General features: G+C 32.2%; 1 protein-coding gene across 1 annotated transcript in view; it reads left to right on the top strand.

The window, feature by feature from the left end:
- LOC131846216 (calcium-dependent secretion activator) overlaps nt 1-18,484 on the top strand; it is a 57,608-nt gene extending 39,124 nt beyond the window's left edge. The window contains exons 17-33 of the mRNA XM_059195464.1: nt 200-220; nt 948-1,124; nt 1,786-1,922; nt 2,530-2,720; nt 4,444-4,585; nt 5,098-5,245; nt 5,994-6,106; nt 8,260-8,416; nt 8,596-8,737; nt 9,113-9,287; nt 9,859-9,993; nt 11,181-11,311; nt 11,949-12,057; nt 13,081-13,215; nt 13,670-13,803; nt 14,687-14,792; nt 15,482-18,484. Of these exons, the coding sequence (XP_059051447.1) occupies nt 200-220; nt 948-1,124; nt 1,786-1,922; nt 2,530-2,720; nt 4,444-4,585; nt 5,098-5,245; nt 5,994-6,106; nt 8,260-8,416; nt 8,596-8,737; nt 9,113-9,287; nt 9,859-9,993; nt 11,181-11,311; nt 11,949-12,057; nt 13,081-13,215; nt 13,670-13,803; nt 14,687-14,792; nt 15,482-15,553 (2,225 nt within the window). The 3' untranslated portion in view covers nt 15,554-18,484. The remainder of the gene's footprint in view (nt 1-199; nt 221-947; nt 1,125-1,785; nt 1,923-2,529; nt 2,721-4,443; nt 4,586-5,097; nt 5,246-5,993; nt 6,107-8,259; nt 8,417-8,595; nt 8,738-9,112; nt 9,288-9,858; nt 9,994-11,180; nt 11,312-11,948; nt 12,058-13,080; nt 13,216-13,669; nt 13,804-14,686; nt 14,793-15,481) is intronic.
- Nucleotides 18,485-25,509: the final 7,025 nt, after the last annotated feature.

The following is a 25,509-nucleotide window of genomic DNA, read 5'->3' as shown; positions in this document are numbered from 1 at the left end:
AAACCATTCAAGAGTTTGTTCTCTAATCTGTATTCAAATTGTATGTGAGTTGCAAGCTTATTAATATTCTGCTATTATTATTATTACAAATTTTTACTTACTAATTAAAAGTGAACTGAAATTAAAAGTAAAAAAACCTTTCAATCAAAATACTTTTATTATTTACTTGCAACATTAATATCCTATTTTTATTTTACAGCACAACTAATCGTCGGCCAAGGTAAATCAAATTGCATTTTTTACTCTAAATTTTATATTAAGAATATCAAATACTACCCAGAACAATTCACACTATGTGAATTATTCAATCTAGTCTTAAGCAGAACTTGTGTTATATTTTTTGTTATACATAATATATGTAGAATAATACAAACAACCATACTCCTGAATACAAATGTTTATACACTGCGAGGAAACGAACCCAGGACCATCGGAAGTAAGGGTAGATGTTAATGAACTAAACCACAGCTCGTATATATGAGAATTATTTTGTTTTTCTATCTCTGTAATTAGCGTAGGAACTATAAATAAGTTATATATGCAAATTTTGTCCGTAATTATTTTGTATTATTTATATTAGTAACCACAAATAATTTTATGGAAAATAAAGATTTTTACCTTTATTTACCTCCCTCGATGTTTCGACTAGGTTGCACTAGCCGTGGTAGTGCACAGCTAGTGGAAGCTAGTGCAAGCTAGCCATGGCTAGTGGGTTAAGACCCGGTTAATGATATAAATAACTACTCGCCCCGGCTTCGCACGGGTGTACATGTATTACATATATAAACCTTCCTATTAAATTACTCTATCTATTAAAAAAAACCGCTTCAAAATCCGTTGCGTAGTTTTAAAGATTTAAGCATACATAGGGAAGGACAGACAGCGATAGCGACTTTGTTTTATACTAAGTAATAATGATGTATATTAAACACGGAATTATTTTATAGAACTGGAAGGAGCAAAATATTTCATGAATGCGGTGCGCGATGGAGAATCGGTACTAATGGGGGTTACTGATGAGAATGAGTGTCATCTGTGGGTAATGGCATTATATCGAGCAACAGGACAGAGTCATAAACCCACACCACCCACGACATCTGATACTCATCATAAAATAATGGGAGGTTAGTTAACTAATTATATATATATATATATATATATATATATATATATATATATATATATACATACCTACAACAAAATATATAGATGTAAAGGACCGAAAGAATATGGATGGACAACAGTCCATATGCACTTACAATATTAATGACCAATATCCTCAGTCCATACATAAAAGGAGAGTAAGCTCAGTTATGAACCAATAGGGACCAGGAAGAAGATGACATAGTGCATCCAAAAGAATGGAATAAATAATGATGACATACCTATAATAAAAAAACTTAGAAGTGTGAATTTTCTTTAGAGCAACAAAAGCCTAAACAATGGTTTAGCTTTCTTCTTCGTCTGTCTGTATGTTTGTACACGGTGATGCATGATACGAGATATGGCGTAATCATCAAAAACTACTTTAAGGAATTGAATGCAGTTTTCACCGACATTTTGCTAGTCTGTGCGTACTAACTTAACTAACCAACTTAAAATGTAGGGTCTAGAACATCAAAATATCATATACTTTTATCTACTATCTTATACTAGTGAATAAGGTTTACATACTTGTATTCTCATTGGAATTGCATTAAATTGCTGCACTAATGAATATCACTAAAAATAATAATTCAGTATTATGTACACATATATGTGTTTTGACTATTATTCATCTTACAGATGCGGATAAAGCCCGTAAACATGGCATGGAAGACTATATCCAAGCAGATCCATGCCAGTTCGATCATCATATGCTGTTCTGCATGCTACAATCGCAGACTTTGAAGTATCGTCTTCAGGATCCATATTGCTCATTGGTAAAACGCTTTTAAGATATGAAATTCTATAGAGACACTTAAAAATATTAAAGCATATACTAAAGATAATATAAATACAACACACTTCGTGATAGTAAACTGTGCCTGATTATAAATATTCATATGTAAAATGCACTATAAATGACAACACGCTAAAGAAGTGAATTACGGTAGTCGCGTCTATTGGGCATAAAAATACCACATTTTTAACTTAATTTTATGATAAAATAGAACAGATATTCTTATTAACTACAACTATAAATAAAACATATGTGATATCGTTCGATGATTGACCGAATGTATCTTAGAACTCGTAACAAACCACAGTTGCTACAAGAGCAGCTTGCATAGTCAGCGTATTACAGATTTATTATGAAATTGACAATGTTCCAATTAAATCTGTCCAACCAATATATTGAAATTGGAACATTGCGACCTCGTTCATTATTTGGCCGTGCAAGTTCTCATCTGCGCACTTTTCAATAGGACTGTGCCCTGCAAATGTAATAAGCGTTCCAAACATTAATATGAAGTAAAGAAGTCACCTAATTTCATATTACAAATGATGTTCACGTTTTAAAGGATCTTAAATTATCTTTCATTTCAGGGATGGTTTTCCCCCGGTCAAGTTTTCGTGCTTGATGAATATTGTGCTCGATATGGTGTTAGGGGTTGTTACCGGCATCTCTGCTACCTGTCGGATCTTTTGGATGTTGCTGAGAGTGGACAACAAACAGTGGATCCGACTTTAATGCATTACTCCTTCGCATTTTGCGCCAGCCACGTTCACGGCAACAGGTGAGTAAATGGCATTCTTATTTGATTGAATAAACACTAAATTATTTAGTTGTAACGGGTGTTATGTTGTGAATGTCATGATTGCTGAAGCTATTGGAGTAATGTTATTTTGTTTAGATTTACGTTGATGTTACCTTAGTAGAAAAGGAAAATTCTGATTTACTTCCACAGTAAGCAAACTATGATAGTTAGCTTTCATTGTATTAGTAAATCTCCAAAATGTTTACAGTAACACATTTTTTTGTAAACTCCCAAAAATGCTTTAATTTAATTAATACGATGATCAACTAATGTGGAGTTTAAAATGATGGTATTTATACAAATATAAACCACTACAAAAATCGTGGGTCCTTTAAGTAAATATTTTATAATGACTGTAACCAATCAAAGTAACACTAACCCAATAGCAAGGATATTAAATATTAAACAACTACCTTAATTAAATGGATTGATAGAGAAACTAGTTAATATGAAACCTAACCTCATATTAATGTTTATCAATTTTTAAATTAAAACACGATTATGGATGTTATAAAACTAATCAAATTTATAATTCTATTTGATTTTGAAATATTGCTAGTATTCGGTAAAATAAGGCTGTCAAATTTCTGGGTACAAAGATTTAACCATCATACCACATCAACCTTAGAAATGTGAAAGCAAATGTGTATCATAAGCATCACATTATAAATTGTGACCCTTGTGCTGTTCATGTTTATAGGCGATGTGGTTGAAATGTGGTTCAACCACATTCCATCGCGTCCATTGTCAGTTTGTTTATAAAACTAACAATTATTATTTTAATTCTCAACTCTATCCATTAATATATTAGTAGTTTATATATTATACAACATCTGTAATAAGCCATATGCAATAAGCGTAAAATAGGTACGTATTAAATTTACAATAGGTATGTAAAATATTAGACGTTTTGGTGTTAGATTTGATGTTCTACAAGGAAGCATTTTGGGTCCCTTACTGTTGTATATGATACCAGATCTACATATATGTATACCTACTGTATAGATGACTAGAAATGTTGCTATGTTTGATTTAGCATGCTTAGATTTAAAATTCAGAGTCTGCAATTTAATAAGAAATGCTTAGAAATACTTCTGTAATGTATATGAAATCATCAAACATAGTTACATATCCCAAAATTGTGTATACACGAGCCAATGCCGCATCACATCGTTGTAATGTTGCTTTCTATATACTGAAATCTATTAGATGGCCCCTAATCTGACTATAGTTGCCCTTTGATGTAAGTTATAGTTAAATGTTTGCTTTCTAACTCTGAGCCTGCTTACCTTATTAATACTTCTGTCTCCGGGCTTGTGGATTAAGCAGTTACTAATACATGTCATAATGTTAAAATTAGATTTTTCCAAATTTCTATAAAAGTATTATCATCGCTTCAATATTTTTTAATATTCTCAACTCATATTGCAGTTCATTAAATAAAATCAAGACTCCTTCATTATTGTCTAAGATTTTACAGAAATTGGCTTAATATAGGTAGTTGACACGGTTAACCATCATCCGCTTTAGTTAAAAGGTAACGTGGTACACTTACCTACTTTAATAAAATTGGCATAGTATAAGTACATAGTTTTAGGCGAAGTGCTGCTAATTTCACAGCCTATCCTAAATCCCGCTTGTGCCCTACTAGAGTAAGCTCCACGGTGGAAGTGGTTCACAGTACCGCGACGTTGCCTGGCAGGCCTGATGGAGTGGGCAGCATCACGGTCCAGGAGAAGGAGAAATTTGCCGAGATAAAGGACAGACTGAAGACCTTGCTGCAATATCAAATCACAAACTTCAGATACGCGTTTCCGTTTGGACGCCCTGAAGGCGCTTTGAAGGTAGTAGATACAATTTATTAATTAGGCTGATCTGACTGATCTGATACTGATCGACACAATAGATTTTAATTTTTTCTAGAGAATTTTTTTAGAGAGTAATACTTATACATAGAATACATACAAAGAATACCTGCACAATACACAACACTCGTGCAAAGCCAAAGTAGAGCGCTGATATATATTTTGTTTCCTATATAGTGACAAAGTGAGGAAACAAAATATTTTATGATATAATTTATAATCAAAATATATTTGCTATTCACTAATATGTTTTTTTAAACTTATATTCCAAAGTTCAACTTTATGACTTCATATAATAATTATCGCTGTGCGTTGATGTAATATCAGTCATGACAAAAAATTGTATAGCAATCTGTGCTAAAAGTCTTTTGCCACGACTGTCTACAGTTATGAAATAATATTTTTATTGGATGATATTGTAGTATTCTCATTTTATAATTGCATATAAATTACAAAAGGAATTATAACTCTTAAATTTAAAATACTTACAGGCTACTCTGTCCCTGTTAGAGCGAGTTTTAATGAAGGATGTAGCAACACCTGTCGCTCCGGAAGAAGTGCGCACAATGATACAAACAAGCCTGGAAAACGCTGCTCTACTGAATTACACACAACTTAGTCAGAAAGCAAATATCGAAGGTTGGACCTTAGAATTTTAAAACATTTATTTGGTTAACAGCATATTTTTTTTATTTCGAACGTCAAACAAGCTGACTGCCCACTTGATGGGAAGTGGTAACTTCGCCACGTCATAAACTGCTCCACGAACATGACGAAATCATGTAAAGGCCGTAAAGAGAACAAACCATTCCAACAAAGGTAATTTACAGAGAGACAATGAATAAGATAAGTGTTGCATATTGTAACTGTATAACTTGTCAAAAATTCATAATAATGTAACTAAATAAAGGGGAAACAGTTTGAAAGTGAGACAGTGTGAATGATTTCACACTATTATATATATATATATTTATGCATGATAATGAAATTATGCATCCGCCTTGGTTTACGGTGGAGTTACAGTGGAGGATGATAAAATAAGCATGAAGTTAGGTCCGTTATCCTGACAAAGGACAATTTGTCACGACGGTTTCCAGCGTGGAAGTCAAACTGACATGCTACATTGCTGGTAATGCGGTTATTAGTCCATATTACTATTAATCCCCTACACCCCATACTGTTGTATTGTCAGAGCTTAACATGACGTTCGACTAAATTGTACTAGCAGTAATCGTAAGTAAACTTGATTACAACAATGTCATTGTTAGTGTTAGAAGTTTGTTCGACTAATGTGGAAAAATCTTAGACTATAGATGTATAAGTACCAATTAATCTAAAACTGTTTTATCAATCTCTTTATAACATACAATTTACAATAATATTTCAGAGGATCTTCGAGGTGAAACTATGGTAACTCCCGCAAAGAAATTAGAAGATCTTATCCATTTAGCTGAGCTGTGTGTTGATCTCTTGCAGCAAAATGAAGAACACTACGCAGAGGTAATGGATACATTAAAAAGCATGATATTTTTATAGAAGGACCTGTAATAAAACCTATTTTGAAGAATAACAAATGAAGAAAAAATATAGTTAATAAACTAGTTCATAAAATATCTATGAAATAAAATAATGTGAAAAGATATTATTTAAAACTATATAAAATAAAGAGAGCTCATAAGTGAGTATCATAGTAAACATACAGTTTAAATATAAAGAATACGACAATTATAAAATATTTTTTTTTGTTATGATTCAAAATATGTGCATTATATGATATCTATATAATAATCCTAAATGTTGTAATTTCCATTGTGGTAAAACTTTTGGATCTAAATTTGGACGTAAACAATATTTTTTAATTTTATATTTTCCAGAAATACTTCATCTTTGAAAGGTATATTCATTATTCTAAAGTCTAGTAAACGTTTGTTTTTTGCAAAAAGTTTTACCAAAGGTTGTCAGTGTTCACTGGAATATAGCACCCTACTCTCCTGTCGCTAGTAGTGTGGGATATTTTGAAGCAGTACAAATATATATTCTTGATTACGATGAAAGACCACTACATGTTAAATGTTTCCTAAAATCATACTAATTACCTACATTTTTTATTGTAACATACATTAGTTAATATGTCTCTAAAAACGTTATTATCAGTGTTTATGGTAATATTTTCATCGTAATCTTTGCGTACTCGTATATAGCGAACTTTTTCAAAATTATTTTGTTGTCTGGTATTACCTAAAGGATTATTAGTCGTATAATAATAATATTACCTATATTAGTAACTTACAAAATATTTTATTTTCCTAAATTATATATTTATGTCGCTTGGTCGTCAAGTGAATCATTTTAATGATTCATTTCACGTCACTGGATGTACGCCAAGTACTCTATATAACTTCTTATATTCCACCTCTATCTTATTTTTTATTTCTCCGCAGGTTTATAACACAAAACCGGATCCTAGCGGTCAACAAAATGTAACTACTTAATAATTTGATTGATTGCTCGGCTGATCAAATCACTTGTCAATTGTATTCACTCGTTCTTGATCATACTTCACTCTGATTTGTTTGATCACAAATTTTAATAAGGAGTAGACCCAAGTTCTCTCAATAGAAAACACTCGCTTGGGCAAATGCTTAGCTATTTAATAGATAGACTTCAGAATTTTAAATGCATGTATCTATTTCAATTAATAATAGAAAATAAAAGATACCGGTTATCAAAATTTTCATTATTGGTTTATGATTAAAAATTGACAACAAAGTTGTCTTTCTAAATTAAACAATTGGCGGGATTCGCGTCTTAAATTCGTAATATTTTTTATTGAATCTACTCCATTGTACTTTAGGTTTTAAATTCATACAAAACTATTTAAAGGAACATTCAAAATTTAACATCAAGCACTTGATAGGATATTATCGCTTTTGTAGAACGCTCTTTACTATCTATTGACTATATGCTTGCACAATATCTTGAAATCACAATATCTTTCTGAAAACATTACATATTATAACCACGCCTTTGACATCAAACATCTTGGTAGCATTATTTCATACACTAAAGTATTCACTTTATCAATTGCTTTGTCAGTCGTATACAAATTTACAGTAGATAGAAAGGCTTATAATATTTAGTATTTTGAAAGAAATCTGCATGAATATTCTTATTAAATTTTATTTACATGAGTATTAAAGTAACTGTTTCTTATTTAAAGTCCCTCAAATAGTTTCTTCATTTAGTAGTCCGCAATGCATTAACAAAACCAAATGTTTCTATAGTTTCAGCTTTAATAAATACTCAATTTTATTAACATTTATGAATATTTACGCACTTTAATGACTTTTTAAATGTCTGCATTTTTCAATATTATGTGTTCAATAATCGTTTTTTTTTAAAACGATTTCTAATTGAGTTTCTGAATCTGCTGAATAAACTGTAGCGTTACAATTGCCTACATTTATTTGATTTCCTACTATATTCCACTATCATGCTCTATCACAAGAACGAGAAAAATCAGGGAAAAAACGCAAGAGCCTTGTTGCAGTAATAACTTTAGAATTAACTCTGGCTACTATATAGTAGACTTAGATTTATATTACATATTTATATCATTCAATATACCTTCGATAGCACCATATTTTTTCCAGGCGTTCGCATGGTTCTCCGAACTACTAGTAGAACACGCAGAAATCTTCTGGGCGCTGTTTGGTGTCGATATGGATAGAGTTCTGACTGAACAACCACCTGATACTTGGGATTCGTTCCCGCTCTTCCAGATATTAAATGATTACTTGCGAACAGATGGTAAGTTCTGGCTGTTGGTATAATATACATAGCATCAGACTTAGGACTTAGCAATCCAAAAAAATTTGTTTAAGACGTAAGTTCAAATAAACTCGGAACAAAATCTTTCGAGTCACTCTTCAATATAAATTTATCAAACTAGACTAAATTATTTATTTTGATTTCTATTTTGTTATCAGAAAATCTGAAGGGCGGGAGATTCCACGAACATCTTCGTGATACATTCGCACCTCTTGTAGTACGTTATGTGGACTTAATGGAGTCGTCTATTGCTCAATCACTGCATAAAGGCTTCGAAAAGGAACGTTGGGAGATCAAAGGGTAAGTTATTAAAAACCTAATATATGTATGTAATTTAAATTGTACAAGACTACAGAAAAAAGACAATGATTCTGAAATGAATTACATGTAATTTAAAAACCCACGCTCGATATAGATCAATTAAAGAATTGTTGTTATTTCCTGTTCGCCGTGGATACACTGCGATGAGTGATGATGCATCCTAACTTTATTCTCATAATTTCATCCCTCACTTGTGGCCTGCTAGCGTATACCACTAGTCAGACGGATGCACCATTTCATGTTCAATAATTTAAAAATATTTAAGAATCCTTAATATTACTGTAATGTTATTTTTAACATTTATAACATTTCTAATTTTAACATTTTTAACATTTCTATTATTGTAATATTCAGTAATGGCTGCTCTACAAGCGAGGAGTTATTCTGGAAATTGGACGCGTTACAATGCTTCATCAGAGATCTACATTGGCCCGAGCCTGACTTCCGCTCACATCTCGAACAGAGACTTAAGCTGATGGCTAGTGATATGATGGAAACTTGCATACAAAGGACTGAGGCGTCTTTCCAGGTAATTTAAACAAATCTTACAGCTAACCAATTCTAATACTGAAGCCATTATAATGGAAGTTTAACCGAAGTAAACTTCGAATATACTCGTCTACGTTGATATTTCTTTCCCGTATATTTGAACAATCAAGTAACTTGCTTAATAAGGTATGTTTCAGTAGAAGGGTCACATAATACAGTGAAATTACAGGGTACGAAGGTCATCCATGGATATGGTACACATCTTAACGTAATATCAGCGTATTCATGTATATAGGCAATGTTTACCATTTAACTTCGGGTCTTCGAACAGTCAACTTATTGTCATTCCAATAATATGAAAAAAATCCTTTATAAAAAACTGTACGGAACTGTTGTCTCATTTGGGAGGAACAAATTAATTATCAATCTCACCTTTGGGTCTTCCAACAATCAACTTATTGCCATTCCAATAACATGAAAAGAAAGTTTGTAAAACAGAACAGAATCTTTGCCTTATTCGGGAGAATCAAATTAAGTATCGATTTTGATCAAAGACTATTGGTGGGAGATTTTTTAATTTCCTAAATGACACTTTTTGGTTTTCCTTACAGTCGTGGTTAAAGAAGAGCGTGACATTCATGTCGACGGATTACATCTTGCCGGCAGAGACATGTGCGATGGTTAACGTGGCTCTAGATGCAAAGAATCAAGCATTGAAATTGTGTGCTGTGGAAGGCGTCGATATCGTGAGTAATACTATTTTTTCTTTATAATTCTGTAGAATCTATAATACCCTGCGATCGACCTCTTGTCATACTCAAATAAATATTCAATATACGACTGAGCATAAGTACCTACCCCTAACGGTGGTTGAAACCGAAGTCGTATACGTCAGACAGAAGTTTGCCTTCAGTCACAATATAAGTTCTGAAGCATGAAGTGTTTTGAGTACTCTCTGCACTCGGTTATATTTTTGTCCAGTAAAGCTGTAAAGGCCATATATGAACGGCATTAGAATAGTTCGAAATTATTTATTAATTGCATTCAACGAAATACGAAATTAGTGGCTATGGATATTCTATAGACTCACAGAGCGACTTAAAGCCAAATCTAGTCTGAGGAATAGTACATTAGTCGAATAGAATCTCTATGGAGTTTCCCAAAAAGGTTAGAAATTTTCATGAAGGCATCTGAGGTCATTGTAATATGCTAAGGCGATTCTGTGACTGGGGTAATAGTAGTACACCATTTGATATCCAAAAAATAGTAAATAGATCGGAGAAGGATTATTTTCGGAAGAAATTACCAGCTTAATACAGCATTAGAAGTTACATTTTCCTCTTCAACTAGATTACTTCTGTCACTTATAATCTTCTGTTATTCTCATAATTAAATATGTATTATATATACAGAATTACTCAGTAATAGATTGGAAATATACATATTGGAATTACCCTTAAATAAATTCAAAACATCTGTTAAATCATATTTACTAAGCAAAGCCTATTACTCACTAAACTATTACTTGAATGACGAGCGTGCATGGCAATAGTTGTTCATGCACGGGATTTTCATTTAATGTTATACATAGATAAATAAACTGGCTTGCAAAAAAAAGTAATTCAATTGAGTTTCTTGCTAGTTCTTCTCAATTGGATCTATATAACGAACTGGACGGTAGGGAAAAGAATTAAAATTATAATGTAATAAACTTGACGTTCATAAGCGGCTAAAATGTCCTACGTGAATAAATGATTTTTGAATTTGTAAAACACACACATCTTCTAATGCCGTATCAAATTGCAGCTGAAGTCAATATGTAAATAGACAATAATAATGTCAATGAAACAAATACAAATAATAATAAAAGATACGATTCCTAGGGAGCATTGCACTAAAATTCGGTAATCTAAAACAAAGTTCTTTGTGCCAGTATCAGTATCACAGCAAAATGGATGGTCAAATTGAGTCGTGTCTGCTGGCCATGGCGACTGGGATGACGACAAGACTGTCCGCTGTACTCGAAGCCACATTGGCGAAGATTGCCAGATTCGATGAGGGCAGGTAATTATATATTACGTAGACATTTATCGATAAAATTTGATTATTGTCAAATACATAACCCACCCTTGCTCCATACGACTCTACCGCTTCTGACGGCCTTAAAACTTGCCTATATTATAAAAAAAAATGTATTGTAATATTATAAATTTGCTTATTTTTTTTCTGCAAATTTTTAGTTATTAAACATTGACACTAAATTATTCCGAAACGAGACGGAGTCTGGCGGGTAGTAAATACTAGTTTCTAATATATATTTTATTAAAGCATACCGAGCATATCGAGAGCGTTGTGGCATAATGGTTTACTACCTGAATTACATTCCTCATGGATGGGAATCATGGGTTCTAATATAGCCGATATAAAAAAAAACTAGATGCCTGTCATTTTATATTTCTTAGAGACTCTCCTGTGAAGAAAACGCCGATATCAAACCAAAATTAATCCTAGAGATGGCCGTAGGCTTGCCCTCTGCAATTTTAGATTCCCAGCAAAATGTATGCCAATTGTAGCGTCACCTCAAAATTGATAGTTAGAAATCTCTAACTGCCCCAACTGGGATAAAAGTCGTGACAATATTTTTTTTAAGTATTCTGCAAACAAACTAAAATAACTGGAGTACTTTATATTTTGCTTTCAGTTTGATCGGCTCTATCTTGACGATAGCCAACGTGTCAGGTTCAGGAAAGGATATCGGCCAGGGCTATGTCAACTTCATGAGGAATTCTATGGACCAAATCCGATCTAAGGTTGGTGTATTAAGATTCACAAATTAATTATGATTTTTTGGCAAATTGCCTTAGATAAATACTTTAAGTATTACGTAAAACAATACTTTTTAAACTGTGGGTCGCGATACCAGTGTGTGCCGCGAATCCTTTTCTAGAAGTTAGGAGTATAAGAAAGTACCTATTACTTTCTTTTACTCCTAACTAGCTTAGTAGTAGTAGCTAAGTAGCATCCATCCACCAACTCATTACTGTATTGTTGCTTCTACACTACTAGGTACGAGCTTTGTACTCTGTGTTTGGGCTGAGGTTGAGTTACGTTAAAGAAATTACGGGTTATGGAAACATACAGATAACATATTTGCCCTCTAGAAGAGCAATGTGAGGACAATTACCACTTACCATAAAGAGAGGCGTCTAGTGGTTTACCATTCCAGTATTTGAATGGAATGGTAAACCACCAGATCCCTCTCTTTACTCCTCTCTGATATACCATCAAGGTCGTCAAAGTATATGAACATCATTAGAAAATAAAAAAAAACCAAATATTTATTTTTTTAAATTTGGTGCTGTCATTATTTGTAAGTAAAACTAGCTGACCCCGTGAACTCCGTTTCGCCTTGCGTAACTTAACTTCAAAAAACCTTTAAAAATAAATATATGATGGGTTTTTGAAGTTAAGTTACACAATAAATTTCTGAACGCACACTGTTTGACTCACTCTAAACTCACTAAACTAAACTAATATAATACAGCTAGTACAGATATATATTTGACAGTCTCAATAGTCCAGCGGTTTAGCCCCTTATCACGGATGGTCGTGGACTCTATTCCTGCGCGACGCAATCATTAGTATTTAAGAGTATAATTGTGTATATTGGCTTGATTGTTTTCCAAGTCTATATATAGTACGTATTTACAAAAAAGAAATCTAAGTAAATTTCTATCAGTTGTCTAGTAACCATAACACAAGTTCTACTTAGCCTGAGTCTACATGAAGCTCTGCGGGATTCATCCAGGCTTATTAATATTATGTGTTCACAGGTAACGGACGAGTTATGGATTCTGCAGTTGTTTGAGAACTGGTTCTCCGTCCAAATGGGTCTGATCAACACCTGGCTTCTGGGGAGACCAGCACTACATCCACAGCAGGTCGCCTGCCTCTCAATCACCGTAAAGGTACCGATTCTTATTAAATTATTCATCAAAGTTCATTAAAATAAAATCGGCAAATTACGAAGCTAATATTCATGCATCCGACTGTAGCGTTATATATGATGATAAGGTGATGCTACTTAATTTATTTGTTTCCTGTAGTAGATATTTATGTAGTAAATATACAGATGTAATAATTATACTATATATTTATTGTACATTAGTAACTTTATGTCTTACATGCCTTATTTATATCGCGTAGGTACACTCAACATGGAGTCGTTGATTTTGATGAGTCCACCTCCATTTTAACACTTTGTAAAAAGTCAAAGTCATAGGACATTTAAAACTCTTGTGCACGTCATATTTTTTTATCACTATGCCTACCGTCCAATTCAGCTACTGTTGAAAAGAGCTGGTAGCAAATTCAATTGGTACATTTTTTGTAGTTAGTTTAAATCTTAAACACATCTTACAGAAAATGTATAGCGACTTCGAGTTGCAAGGCGTCATCGACGAGAAACTAAACACGAAGACCTACCAGAGTGTCGCAGCCAGGATGCACACTGAGGAGGCCACCTGCAGCTTGTTGTTAGCTCAGCAAGATACCGGGTAAATCTATACTAATATTGCATAGAGGAAAGATCATTAAAGATTTTAAATATTTAATATAGGTACCTACAATTTCTCCGATCGATCCCCCGTCCAATTCAAACGGGGATCAAAATTACGACAGCTTCAGCCGAGCTTTGAACCTGTAGCGGTGCTCCCAAATTAAATTCATATACGTCAGGCAGGAGTTAGCCTTCAGCGGGTTTGGAGTACCATCTGCACTCGTCCCCTATCATCCGGTGGCTAGTTACAGCCAACAGCATTAGAAAAAGATGTTTAGAAATTAATATAAAACTAAACAAGGTAGCCAGGCCGATGAGTCACACGTGATGGCTGTTAAAAACGAAAAAATTCCAGTATTACGTGAGTTGTTAAAGAAAGATATCGGGTGGCACTGGGATCATAGGCATGATGAATGTTTTGAAAAGATTAAACTTATAAATTAAAAAGATAGAAAAGGTATATGCCTACAAAATACTAAACCTATTTAAAAAATTACTTTATCCATAATAGGCTACATTATCAGCGAATAATATGGGCTTATATTTTATTAAAAAAATCTCTCAATAAAATAATATTACAATAATGACAAACGTGCGGGGTAGATGTGGGTGGGGTGCAAGTATATACAAGATATTATTATTTTGGTTCGAAAGCTGAAACGAATAGAATATACTCGCCAATTCCAAAACCAGATACGGAAGTGTATCTTTCTGTTTGTTATATTTTAACGACTAAACGGCTGAACGTAATCTTCTGAAGGACAAAGATAAATTGTATCGCGAGAACACATATCTTTTATCTCTAAAAATAATCTAGAAGAGTAAGTAAGTTATAACAACTAGTAATTAGGTACCTAATCAAAATATCATATTATTTATAGTGGTGGTGATGATGGCGAATCCGAAGGTTCCAGAGGAGGCAAGTCCAAACTAGAAGCGCTCACAGAAGAAGCGAAACTTGGTAACGTGACTGCGGTTGTTGGCAAGGTAACTAGATAAATAGTAATAACACAGATAAGAGAATATCTCAGGTCAATTAACACAGCTCCATCTAGTCCCAAGCTAAGCAAAGCTTGTGTTATGGGCACTAGATAAGTGATATACGAGTGATACTGTATACATCCACTATTTTATAAATACATAATATATTAGTAAAAACTTAGACCAATATAAATAATCATACTCATGTATACAGTGTTCGAGATTACGTTAAGAGATTAAGTGCGTAGCGGTTTCTATGTTGATTATCGCATGCCTAATCCTTGTTGTTAATTAAATATAAGTAAATGAATATTTATTTAAAAGAGCAACACACAAGTTTCTTATCTTCTTGTGATGAATCTGTATTCCGAATAAGCGGTAGAATAAAAAAAGCTTGACTATTCAAGAGTGCTTATATTAAGTTTATTTGAATAAAGATTATTTCTATTTCGTACCGTGAGAGGAATCGGAAGTAACGCAATGTTCTAAAAACTTAGACCACCAAGGTCGTAAAAAAATAAAAGAAATTTATTACAACTTGTTAAAATTTTAATTAAAACGAGAGACATAAGAGACTGATGATGAGTGGTTGTAATGATGATGATTTATGTCACTGCTATGTACTAAAATATGACTGTTTTATAACATAAATTTTCACTCTTAGTTTTTTAACTTCATTTATTCCTTATCTACAGGTTGGAAATATCTTCGGACGTGGCATAGGTGAGCTGTCAACAAAGTTGGGTGGAGCGTCTTCTTGGTTTTAGCGCATTTCAAGCGCTCAAAATTCTCATGTTTTTATAAACATACCTTTCTTTGCCTATATTGATGTAATGAGATGAGATTTCAAATGACTTTTTGTCACAGCACAGCCATTTTCAACATATAATTTGATTTATTCATGTGCAAAAAATGTCAGTGCCGTAACAAAAAGCATTTAACTGTTCTGTGATGACGATAAGTAAAAACATTGTTTTGCATTTGATTACAATCTAGAATGTCCGCCATTTCGAATTAAGAAAACACTATGATAAAAACAAAATGGCGTCGTACGCGCTAAAACTATTGTAAGTGGCCAGTTAATGCATAGCTTAGTGTGATTACGTATAGTGTACCTAAATGAGGTCTAGATTTTATTTTATAAAAAGCTTTATGTACAGTTAGATCATCATTCGTTTAATGGATCAAATATAACATAATAGGTGTTAAGAGTAGTATTTGATAACACGATTTAAATTGTAATATTGAGAAATAATACGAAATGCATACATACATACTAAATGCTACAATAAGAAAACATATCGCTTTGGCAAAGTTATTTTGTGTAAGTATTTATTTTATATATTATCATTGCGAAGACATATTAATATTGTGTTATTTACAAAATGTGTAATGTAACTAAAATATCAGCGGGTTGGTTTGGATAGAATGAGTGTGGATAATACGAGGTTAAATATTTTGAAGTAAGTGTTTAATATTATCTACCTATATATGTTCCAAATGTAACAATCTCATTAAGTATACGCATTTCTTTACGTACTTACTCATTTCAATTTTATTATTTTGCACCATGATATGATTTAGAATAAACAATATCACATCAAATTCTTTGAGTGACAGCACATTGTTTCCACAGTGCAATTTTCACACCACCACTCTTTCATAATATCTAATCAGGATTCCTATACCTAGGTACTTACTTCAAAAACAGTATTTTTCTAATTATTAATATAATATTAATTCCACTTTATAAAAATCGGTTGAATCTCGTCTTTAAATCAAATTTTCTTACTTAAGCGTTTTTATAAAAACAAAAATGGGCGCGAAATATATTTTTCGAAATGTGTGTTGCCATAAAACGAGGCTCCTAATGAAGGGTAAAATATTTGTTTTCATAAAAACGTGAGATAATTAGCTACTCTATTCTGTAGTATATTTCTCTATTATATTTTATGCTCTGTAGAATCTATTACGATCTAGTAACATTTTACCTACGCTAGTCGTCGAAATAATACATAACTATTTATTAAAAAAATACTATTCTAGTATATTTGTTAACAAAATAATATTCTTCTACGCTAAACACCTTACAAATTTTTAAACTAGGAAAAAAATTAAATTTCTTAGGTAAATATTAAAACATTAAAATAGCGTCTAGACGCTATGCTGAAACGCCTTATAATGTGTTGTTGGAAACGGCTTAAGGAAAATGAAGAAAAAAGCTGACTGTAACTCTATGATATTATAGAAGTCAATGCGTGTGTATTATTATGAAACTAATTCTTCAGTCCGTTATTTTAAAAAATAAAATTCATTATCTCTTACTGTTCCTTCTACGAGACTTTTGAGTTGCCCTATATAAAAATACCGATTATTTTTATTATTATAATTTTTAATATAAAAGAAATGCTGACTATTTTTAATACTTATAACTATATCAAAAGCTGGTAATTATATACAAAATACAATAGAGCTTTCGTGGCTGGCACAGTATGCAATGTTAAAGAAAATAATAACGTAGTGCTCACGTATTATAGTAATTAATTAGATAACAATGTAATCACAATTGTACACAGTAAAAGAACACGAAAATATTTAAAATATAGGTTCTAATACAATTATATTAATTATTTAATTGATAAATTAATTAAATAAAAACAGGATCATACGATCGTAAACATATTTATTAAATAAAATTTATGCAGAGTTTTTATTTATCTTAGACTAAAGTTTACAAATAAATTACATGTTTTTAAACATTTTAATAATTTTGCAATCGAGTTACTACTAGTGTTTTAAATGTTTATTTAACAATACAGGATATTGAATATGTTTTCAGTTCCTGCCCAAACAACCACGTTACTACTTATTGTTAAATCTATTTGTTTACCTCAAGATGGACAAATAAAATAAATTTTACCTACATTATTTATGTATTGTTAATATATGCTACTGATACATTCTGTGCTACTATTGAAATAATAATACAGAAACTACTACCTACGTAAATTAATACCTATTTATACAAGGAAAACTGAAAGCATATTAAATATAGCGTTGAACAAATAAATTCAAATTAATAACAATCTGAAAATCATCCAAATTTTAAACTCAAAATATATTTTCTGTACTTCAGATTAGGTGGAAACAGAGAAATAGTTTTCAGTCTTTCATAGTGAATCAGTTCTTCTACTTATTTGATTATAAATGAACCTTGATTTTAGATTGTTATAATTCTTACCTTATCTATACCACAGATGACTATACAAAACTTATTTATATCACAATAAAAATGTCTGCCGTTATATTTTGTAATTTTTGTAATATTTTTTTATCAATATCTGATATTATGATCGTATGAAAATGTGATTATTTTAAATCGCAAATTTTAGTAAACACAACATTTTGGATATCGTGCTCAATTGAATGAAAACGGCAGTTTGTAGTCTAAGTGCATTAAAATGAGCCGACTGAAGTAATGCGTAGATACTTGCCTGATTCGCATTTGATTTCGCTGTAAAAGAAACTCACAATGGTGTAAAATGTTAAAAATGCAGAATTTTTACGTGCCTACCTTCTTGAAATATATGCTATTTAGTATAGAGCAAGTTCATAATTGCAGAACGTTGATAAACGAAGCCACTGTGAGTTTCTGGTAATGCTTGGGAGAGCCATCGTGTGCGTCGCGAGTGTAAGGGATACAATAAAAATATTTACAATAAAAATGTTTACTGTTACACTTGCTTTTTTATTATCGCCTAGTAGTCAAAATTCGACTATAATTAATTTAAATTATATGTTTGAATATTATTAAGGCCCTATTGTCAAAGATTATAGGTACTTCTATAATTACAGATACTGGCATGGGTGGGCGTGTGTGTTTCTATGTGAAACACACACACACACATATAGTAGTGTGTGTAATATTTTTTATTGATATTGTTTTTGTATTGTAATTGTATTTCTGTACTCCTCTATATAAACTATAAGTAAGCGAAACGTCATACTCTACTGGTCGCACAACAAACTTTTTGCTTTTTGTAAGATGACATATAAATTAAATTGGCTTACGTGATATATAAATTAAATTAGGTTTATCTATAAATTTAACATTTTCACTTCTCATAAAGGTCCTCAAGTAATAGGTTAGATTAGATTGATTTAGTTATATTTTCGTTGTTTAAGTTTCTTTTTTCGATTCTCTATTTAGATTTTACGAGACATTTCGTCCTATAAAGCAATTATATTAATGAAACAGCTTATAATTTTTGTAATAAGTTTATTTGAAATTATTGCAAAATGTCGTCTATTTAGCGTTTAAAAAATTAATTACTAATTGGAAAGACATGCGTACCGAAAAATATTAAAACAGTATAAAATTAATTTATCTGCAGATAAATCAGAAATCAATGTATGAAATATAATAATGACTATAATGAAAGCACATGCTAAAATATAAACAAACATTGTATTACTATGTTATTGAAATGTCTCGTTGAAATACAAAAAAAAAGTTTTCGTGTCGTGAAAGCAGTAGGTACATTGATTTCTTAGTCAACAGGCCGAGATTGCGCGAGAATGTGATTACAACCGCTCTGGACCGCAATACGTGCCAACGGGCATTTTTAAATATTTGACCTATTTTTAGTCTCTGCTAATAATAATTAGAAAAGGTAGGTAACGTGAACCTCTCAGCTGGTGAAGCATCCAGTGCGTGAGAAATGTTAAAATTAAGGGACATTTATTTTTTACATTGTAACACCCGTGTTGGTAAAATGCATTACAATAAACGTTACGTTAAATGAAACATGAAAATAATGTCGTAATATTTCCCATAAATTAAATAGAATAGCTGTAATAAATCTAAATTCGCTTAATAAATAAAAATAGTTTGAAAGTTGACACAAAACATTGGAAATTTGGGTAAATGTTAGTAGTAAGCGAGCAACACCGTCTACATTAAAAAAGTTAAAAGTTTGACATTTCTCAGTGGAGTAGTGTTGAAAGTGAACGTGTGTGGTGTTTTCAACTTAATTATTTATTTTTATGTAGTGATTGTGAAAAACCAGTAAGTTTTAACATAAACTTTTATTATAATAACTAGTATATGTATTGACGCTATCTTTCGTGACTATTTACGGCGTTTTTATAGCGGATATCTTTAATATTCCCGGAAATGCCTGTTACGTATTCTTTTTTTTATTTTTATAAAGAAAAAGTTGCGTTGTCTGTCTGATATCGTGGAGCGGTGCATTCCGATGTTATTACGTGGGTGGGGTCATGCACCTACTTAATTTTGCATTTCAGCTTTTAGCGCGCCAACGACGTAATGTCATAAATAAGTGTGCGTTTCCCTAAAAATAGCAGAGCCGGGATGATTGGCAGGCTAAATGACTGAATACAATATATGTCACTAGGTGAGGGTTAGACACCTGAAATTAAAACTCTTTTACCTTAGCCTAAATATCATTTTAAAGTGCTCTTGCTCTCAATTTTTTACTTTTTTTTCAAGTTCAAGACAAGGCATTGAAATTAATTATATTGGTTTGAACACTAGATTAAAGTATAGATGTTCTTTATTTAAAAAACTTAAGTTTAAGCACTTTTAAATAATCACATTCTTTTCTACCAGTCTTTTGGAATAGTTTCGGCACAATAATGAGCAAGAAACTTAGGGAAGTTTCTTGTTCAATTTTTTTGTGCCCTTTAAAGTATTTTTTTACAGAGTATTGTTATGTATGTATATATTATATTATATTGAATACTTAACTTTTTTAATATTAACAGTGCCTATGACTTTATTATTTCATACTACGATTGTATTTAAATGTAGGTATTGTTAAAGAAACTTAGTCATCAAATATTATATATTTTTTATTTGTGTATTTATAGTAGAATAGACTACATTGTTCGCCATTTATTATCAAATAAAGTTGTTTACTCTACATATAAACCAAGTTAACCCTTGGTAAAAAAAAGGATAAACTTATGTTTATACTTTAGAGGGTTAATTTTATTAAAACTATTGGGTTATGGTGAACACATAGATTGACATAAAACTAGTTTTTTCTTCTTACTTTTTATGAGATAAAATATAATTTATGTACATCCTGGTGATACAATCCATTTTTATGTAAAACTTTATTAATTTAATTGTGAAATGGTAAATTTAAAGACAGACATACTTTCGCTTTTGTAACAGTATGGAAGGAATATGTACAATCAAACAATAGTGTTATCACTAGAGAAACCATTTATAACTACATAGATATGTTAATCAATTTCAATATAAAATATAGCCTGTGTTATTCTGATGCATAAGCTATATTACAGTATAGTTTCATCAAAATCCATTCAGTAGTTTTTGCGTGAAAGAGTAACAAACATCCATACTTGCAAACTTTTGCATTTATAATATTAATAAGATTTTATTTAGTAGTATTTAATATTAGTATTAACACATTCACCTAAGTGAGGTAAATACCAAAGTATGCCTTTACCCATTACTGCCCTTCAACCTCTTTATGTTTTACCCAATGTTAGCTGGTAGAGAATGCTATATGGCATTAAGCTCGCCAATTGTGCATTTTTAAACAGAGCAATAAATAATACGCAAATATTTTGAGCAATCAACTTGTTTCCAGTTACATAAAAATGTTATTCCAGTCTCCTTAAAAACTTCTATGAAAAGCTTAGATGGAAGCCTGAAAAATGTTCACCATGGACCTCCACACAACTAGTGTTTCAAGTTTAAAAACTGGCTTTTTTAACGCAAAAGGTTTCAGGAATTTGCAGCTGACTGACCTGACTTCTTCCTCTATCTATCGTCATTCACCGGTGTCGCGCAAATAAATAAAAAATTATAACATCTTTCGATCTCATATGCACGTCATATTTTTATAACAGTATCCTTACCGTCCGCAAACACAAGCATCCATCATATCATAATTTTATCAAAGTATACTATGTAAGTCGACTTTGGATAAAGTGTGCGCAGCTCATAGGATAAGCTGTGTTTCCATTGAAGATTGAAAAATTTTAGTCATCTGGGATAGCAATGGCAATGTATCACGTGCGTCATAGAACAACATGATGTTGTACTGCCGTTCATGTATATAGGTGACGGTTACCACTTACCATCAGGTGAGCCGTCAGTTTGTTTACCATGCAATGGTAAACAAATTTCATAATAATAATAATCTCAGGACAATTCACACAACGCCATCTAGACCCAAGTTAAGCTAGCTAAAGCTTGTGTTATGGGTAGATAACTAGATAACTGATTCAAATACATAAATATATTTTGTTTCGTAAATACATACATATTATACATATAAAACGACGAAACAAACAATTATACTCATGAATACACATGGTGCCATGCGAGGAATTCAACCCTCGACTATCGGAAGACATAAAACCGCTAGACGGAAGACGCAGCGTGGGAAGGCCTCCAGCAAGCTGGACCGACGGTCTGGTCAAGATCGCTGGAAGGCATTGGGTGCGAGCAGCGCAAGACCAATCGTCGAGGAGATCTTTGGGGGAGGCCTTTGTTCAGCAGTGGTCGTCTTCCAAGCTGAGATGATGATGATGATTAAACCGCTAGACTACCGAGGCCATCAAAATAAAAATATATCATTCATTGTGTGGATATCGAACCTGTGACCATAGGAAAGTAATAACGATGTGCTGAACCCACTGAGATTATGGCATATTACGAGTGATGAGCTTGACATAATAGTTCTCTGGTATTATCTTAATTAGTCAGACTATTAGACTATATCAGAACGTTAAGTAAACATACAACTACCTACCATACACATACCAGACTGATAAAGTTACTGCCCATTATTGTGACCAACTATACCATATAGTTCGGGACGTCCCACTTTTTTCCATTTTCGATTTTTATTTATTCTATACTAGCTGTGCCCGCGGTTTCATACGTGTGAAATATATAGCCTATGAGTTATTGTAATATTAATGTAACTATATTACAGTAATCCATCCATCCATCTATCCATAGACATAAACTTACGCGTCTATTATATATATTATAATATTAGAAAGATATATATACTTATATGTTATACTGATGTATAAGCTATATTACTGTAAAGTTTCATCAAAATCCGTTCAGTAATTTTTACGTGAAAGAGTAACAAACGTCCACCCATACTCACAAACTTTCACATGTATAATAAGATGTTTATATACATACATACATAAATTTTTCTACATATTCTGTTTTTTTGCCAAACCACATAAGCTTGTATAAAAATCGGCGACAGACCAAAGGCTGTCTGTACAAAATCGGTCTTTGTATCATTACATAGTATAAAACAAAGTCGCTGTCGCTGTCTGTCCGCCCCTATGTATGCTTAAATTTTCAAACCTATGCAACGAATTTTGAAGCGGTTTTTGTAATAGATAGTGTGATTCAAGAGTAAGGTTTATGTGTATAAAACATATACACCCGTGCGAAAAATATAAAATTGTGTTGGCACACGAGTGGGCTGTTTATCATATGTTTATAAAGCAGTGAACATACATTGGACTCATTGTAATGAATGTTTGTACACTTAATTCAATTACTTATAATGGACCCAATTGTTCGCATTAAACAATATCTGACATAACTGTTTATTACTCGTACATGCTTAATGCATAGTCATTTTGCAGATTATTTTTTTTTTTATTGTAAACTAATTACTTGCCCCGGTTTCGCACGGGTGTACAACCTTCCTCTTGAATCACACTATCTATTAAGAAAAACACTTCAAAACCTGTTGCGTAGTTTTAAAGATTTAATCATACATAGGGACGGACAGACAGCGACAGCGACTTTATTTTATACTATGTAATGAAGAAATTGCAATCAAATCAAGTTAAATCAATAATATATATGTATATATGTAATAATAATATGCTTATACAATTTACACAGCGTCATCCAGTCGCAAACAAAGCTTGTGTTATGGGTATATGTATAAAAGTGTATTATTAGTTGTCTACTAATAATACACTTTATACAGATATAGGTATATAATATACATAGTAAACATCCAGATTGACACAAATAATCAATCACATTTCGAACCCGCGACCATCGGAAGTAAAGCGCTGTGCTAAACCGCTAGACCATCGAGTCTTTAATCATTACATAGTATAAAACAAAGTCGCGGTCGCTGTCTGTCCGTCCCTATGTATGCTTAAATCTTTAAAACTACGCAACGGATTTTGAAGCAGTTTTTTTTAATAAATAACTCTATCTATTAAAAAAACTGCTTCAAAATCCGATTTTGATTGTATTTGTATTTGTATTTCCGACATTGATTGTAGAGGATGGTTTATATGTGTAATACATGTACAGAGTCCGTGGTAGTGTAGTAGTGCCGTTGAGTACGGACTAGGACGGATAATTTAAAAGATCCGACTTAATTTATAAAGAAGACGGATGGATATTTGTTGTTCTTTTTAAGAAAACTTACGGATTCTTTTTGGTACTCATATCGATCATCTCCAAGAGTCCGCGGTAGTGTAGTAGTAGGTTAATTTATAAAGAAGGCAAATGAATAGTGTAATAGTAATCGCAATAATTTATAAAGAAGGCTGGACGGATGGATATTTGTTGTTTTTTTTTTTAAGAAAACTTATGGACGGATTCTAATGAAATTTGGTACTCATATCGATCATCTCCACAGAGTCCGTGGTAGTGTAGTATTAGTGCGTTAATTTATAAAGATGTCTGGACGGATGGATATTTGTTGTTCTTTTTAAGAAAACTTATGGACGGATTCTAATGAAATTTGGTACTCATATCGATCATCTCCACAGAGTCCGTGGTAGTGTAGTAGTAGTGCGTTAATTTATAAAGAAGGCTGGACGGATGGATATTTGTTGTTTTTTTTTTTTTAAGAAAACTTATGGACGGATTCTAATGAAATTTGGTACTCATATCGATCATCTCCACAGAGTCCGTGTTAGTGTAGTAGTAGTTTGTTAATTTATAAAGAAGGCTGGACGGATGGATATATGTTGTTTTTTTTTTTAAGAAAACTTATGGACGGATTCTAATGAAATTTGGTACTCATATCGATCATCTCCACAGAGTCCGTGGTAGTGTAGTAGTAGTGCGTTAATTTATAAAGAAGGCTGGACGGATGGATATTTGTTGTTTTTTTTTTTTTAAGAAAACTTATGGACGGATTCTAATGAAATTTGGTACTCATATCGATCATCTCCACAGAGTCCGTGGTAGTGTAGTAGTAGTGCGTTAATTTATAAAGAAGGCTGGACGGATGGATATTTGTTGTTTTTTTTTTTTAAGAAAACTTATGGACGGATTCTAATGAAATTTGGTACTCATATCGATCATCTCCACAGAGTCCGTGGTAGTGTAGTAGTAGTGCGTTAATTTATAAAGAAGGCTGGACGGATGGATATTTGTTGTTTTTTTTTTTAAGAAAACTTATGGACGGATTCTAATGAAATTTGGTACTCATATCGATCATCTCCACAGAGTCCGTGGCAGTGTAGTAGTAGTGCGTTAATTTATAAAGATGGCTGGACGGATGGATAAATATTTATTGACGGATTGTAATGAAATTTACCTATATAGAACCTCTCTCGGAAAAACATAACACTTTATACCGGAATTCATGCGTGTGGCACCTGGGGATTTAATTAGTTATTATATTAGTATGACCGACTATTGTTTCAT

The sequence above is a fragment of the Achroia grisella genome, unplaced genomic scaffold, assembly GCF_030625045.1.
Source record: "Achroia grisella isolate CSIRO2021 unplaced genomic scaffold, CSIRO_AGI_Agris_v1 utg506, whole genome shotgun sequence".
In the NCBI taxonomy this organism is placed as follows: domain Eukaryota; kingdom Metazoa; phylum Arthropoda; class Insecta; order Lepidoptera; family Pyralidae; genus Achroia; species Achroia grisella.
This window is presented reverse-complemented; position numbering and strand designations above follow the sequence as displayed.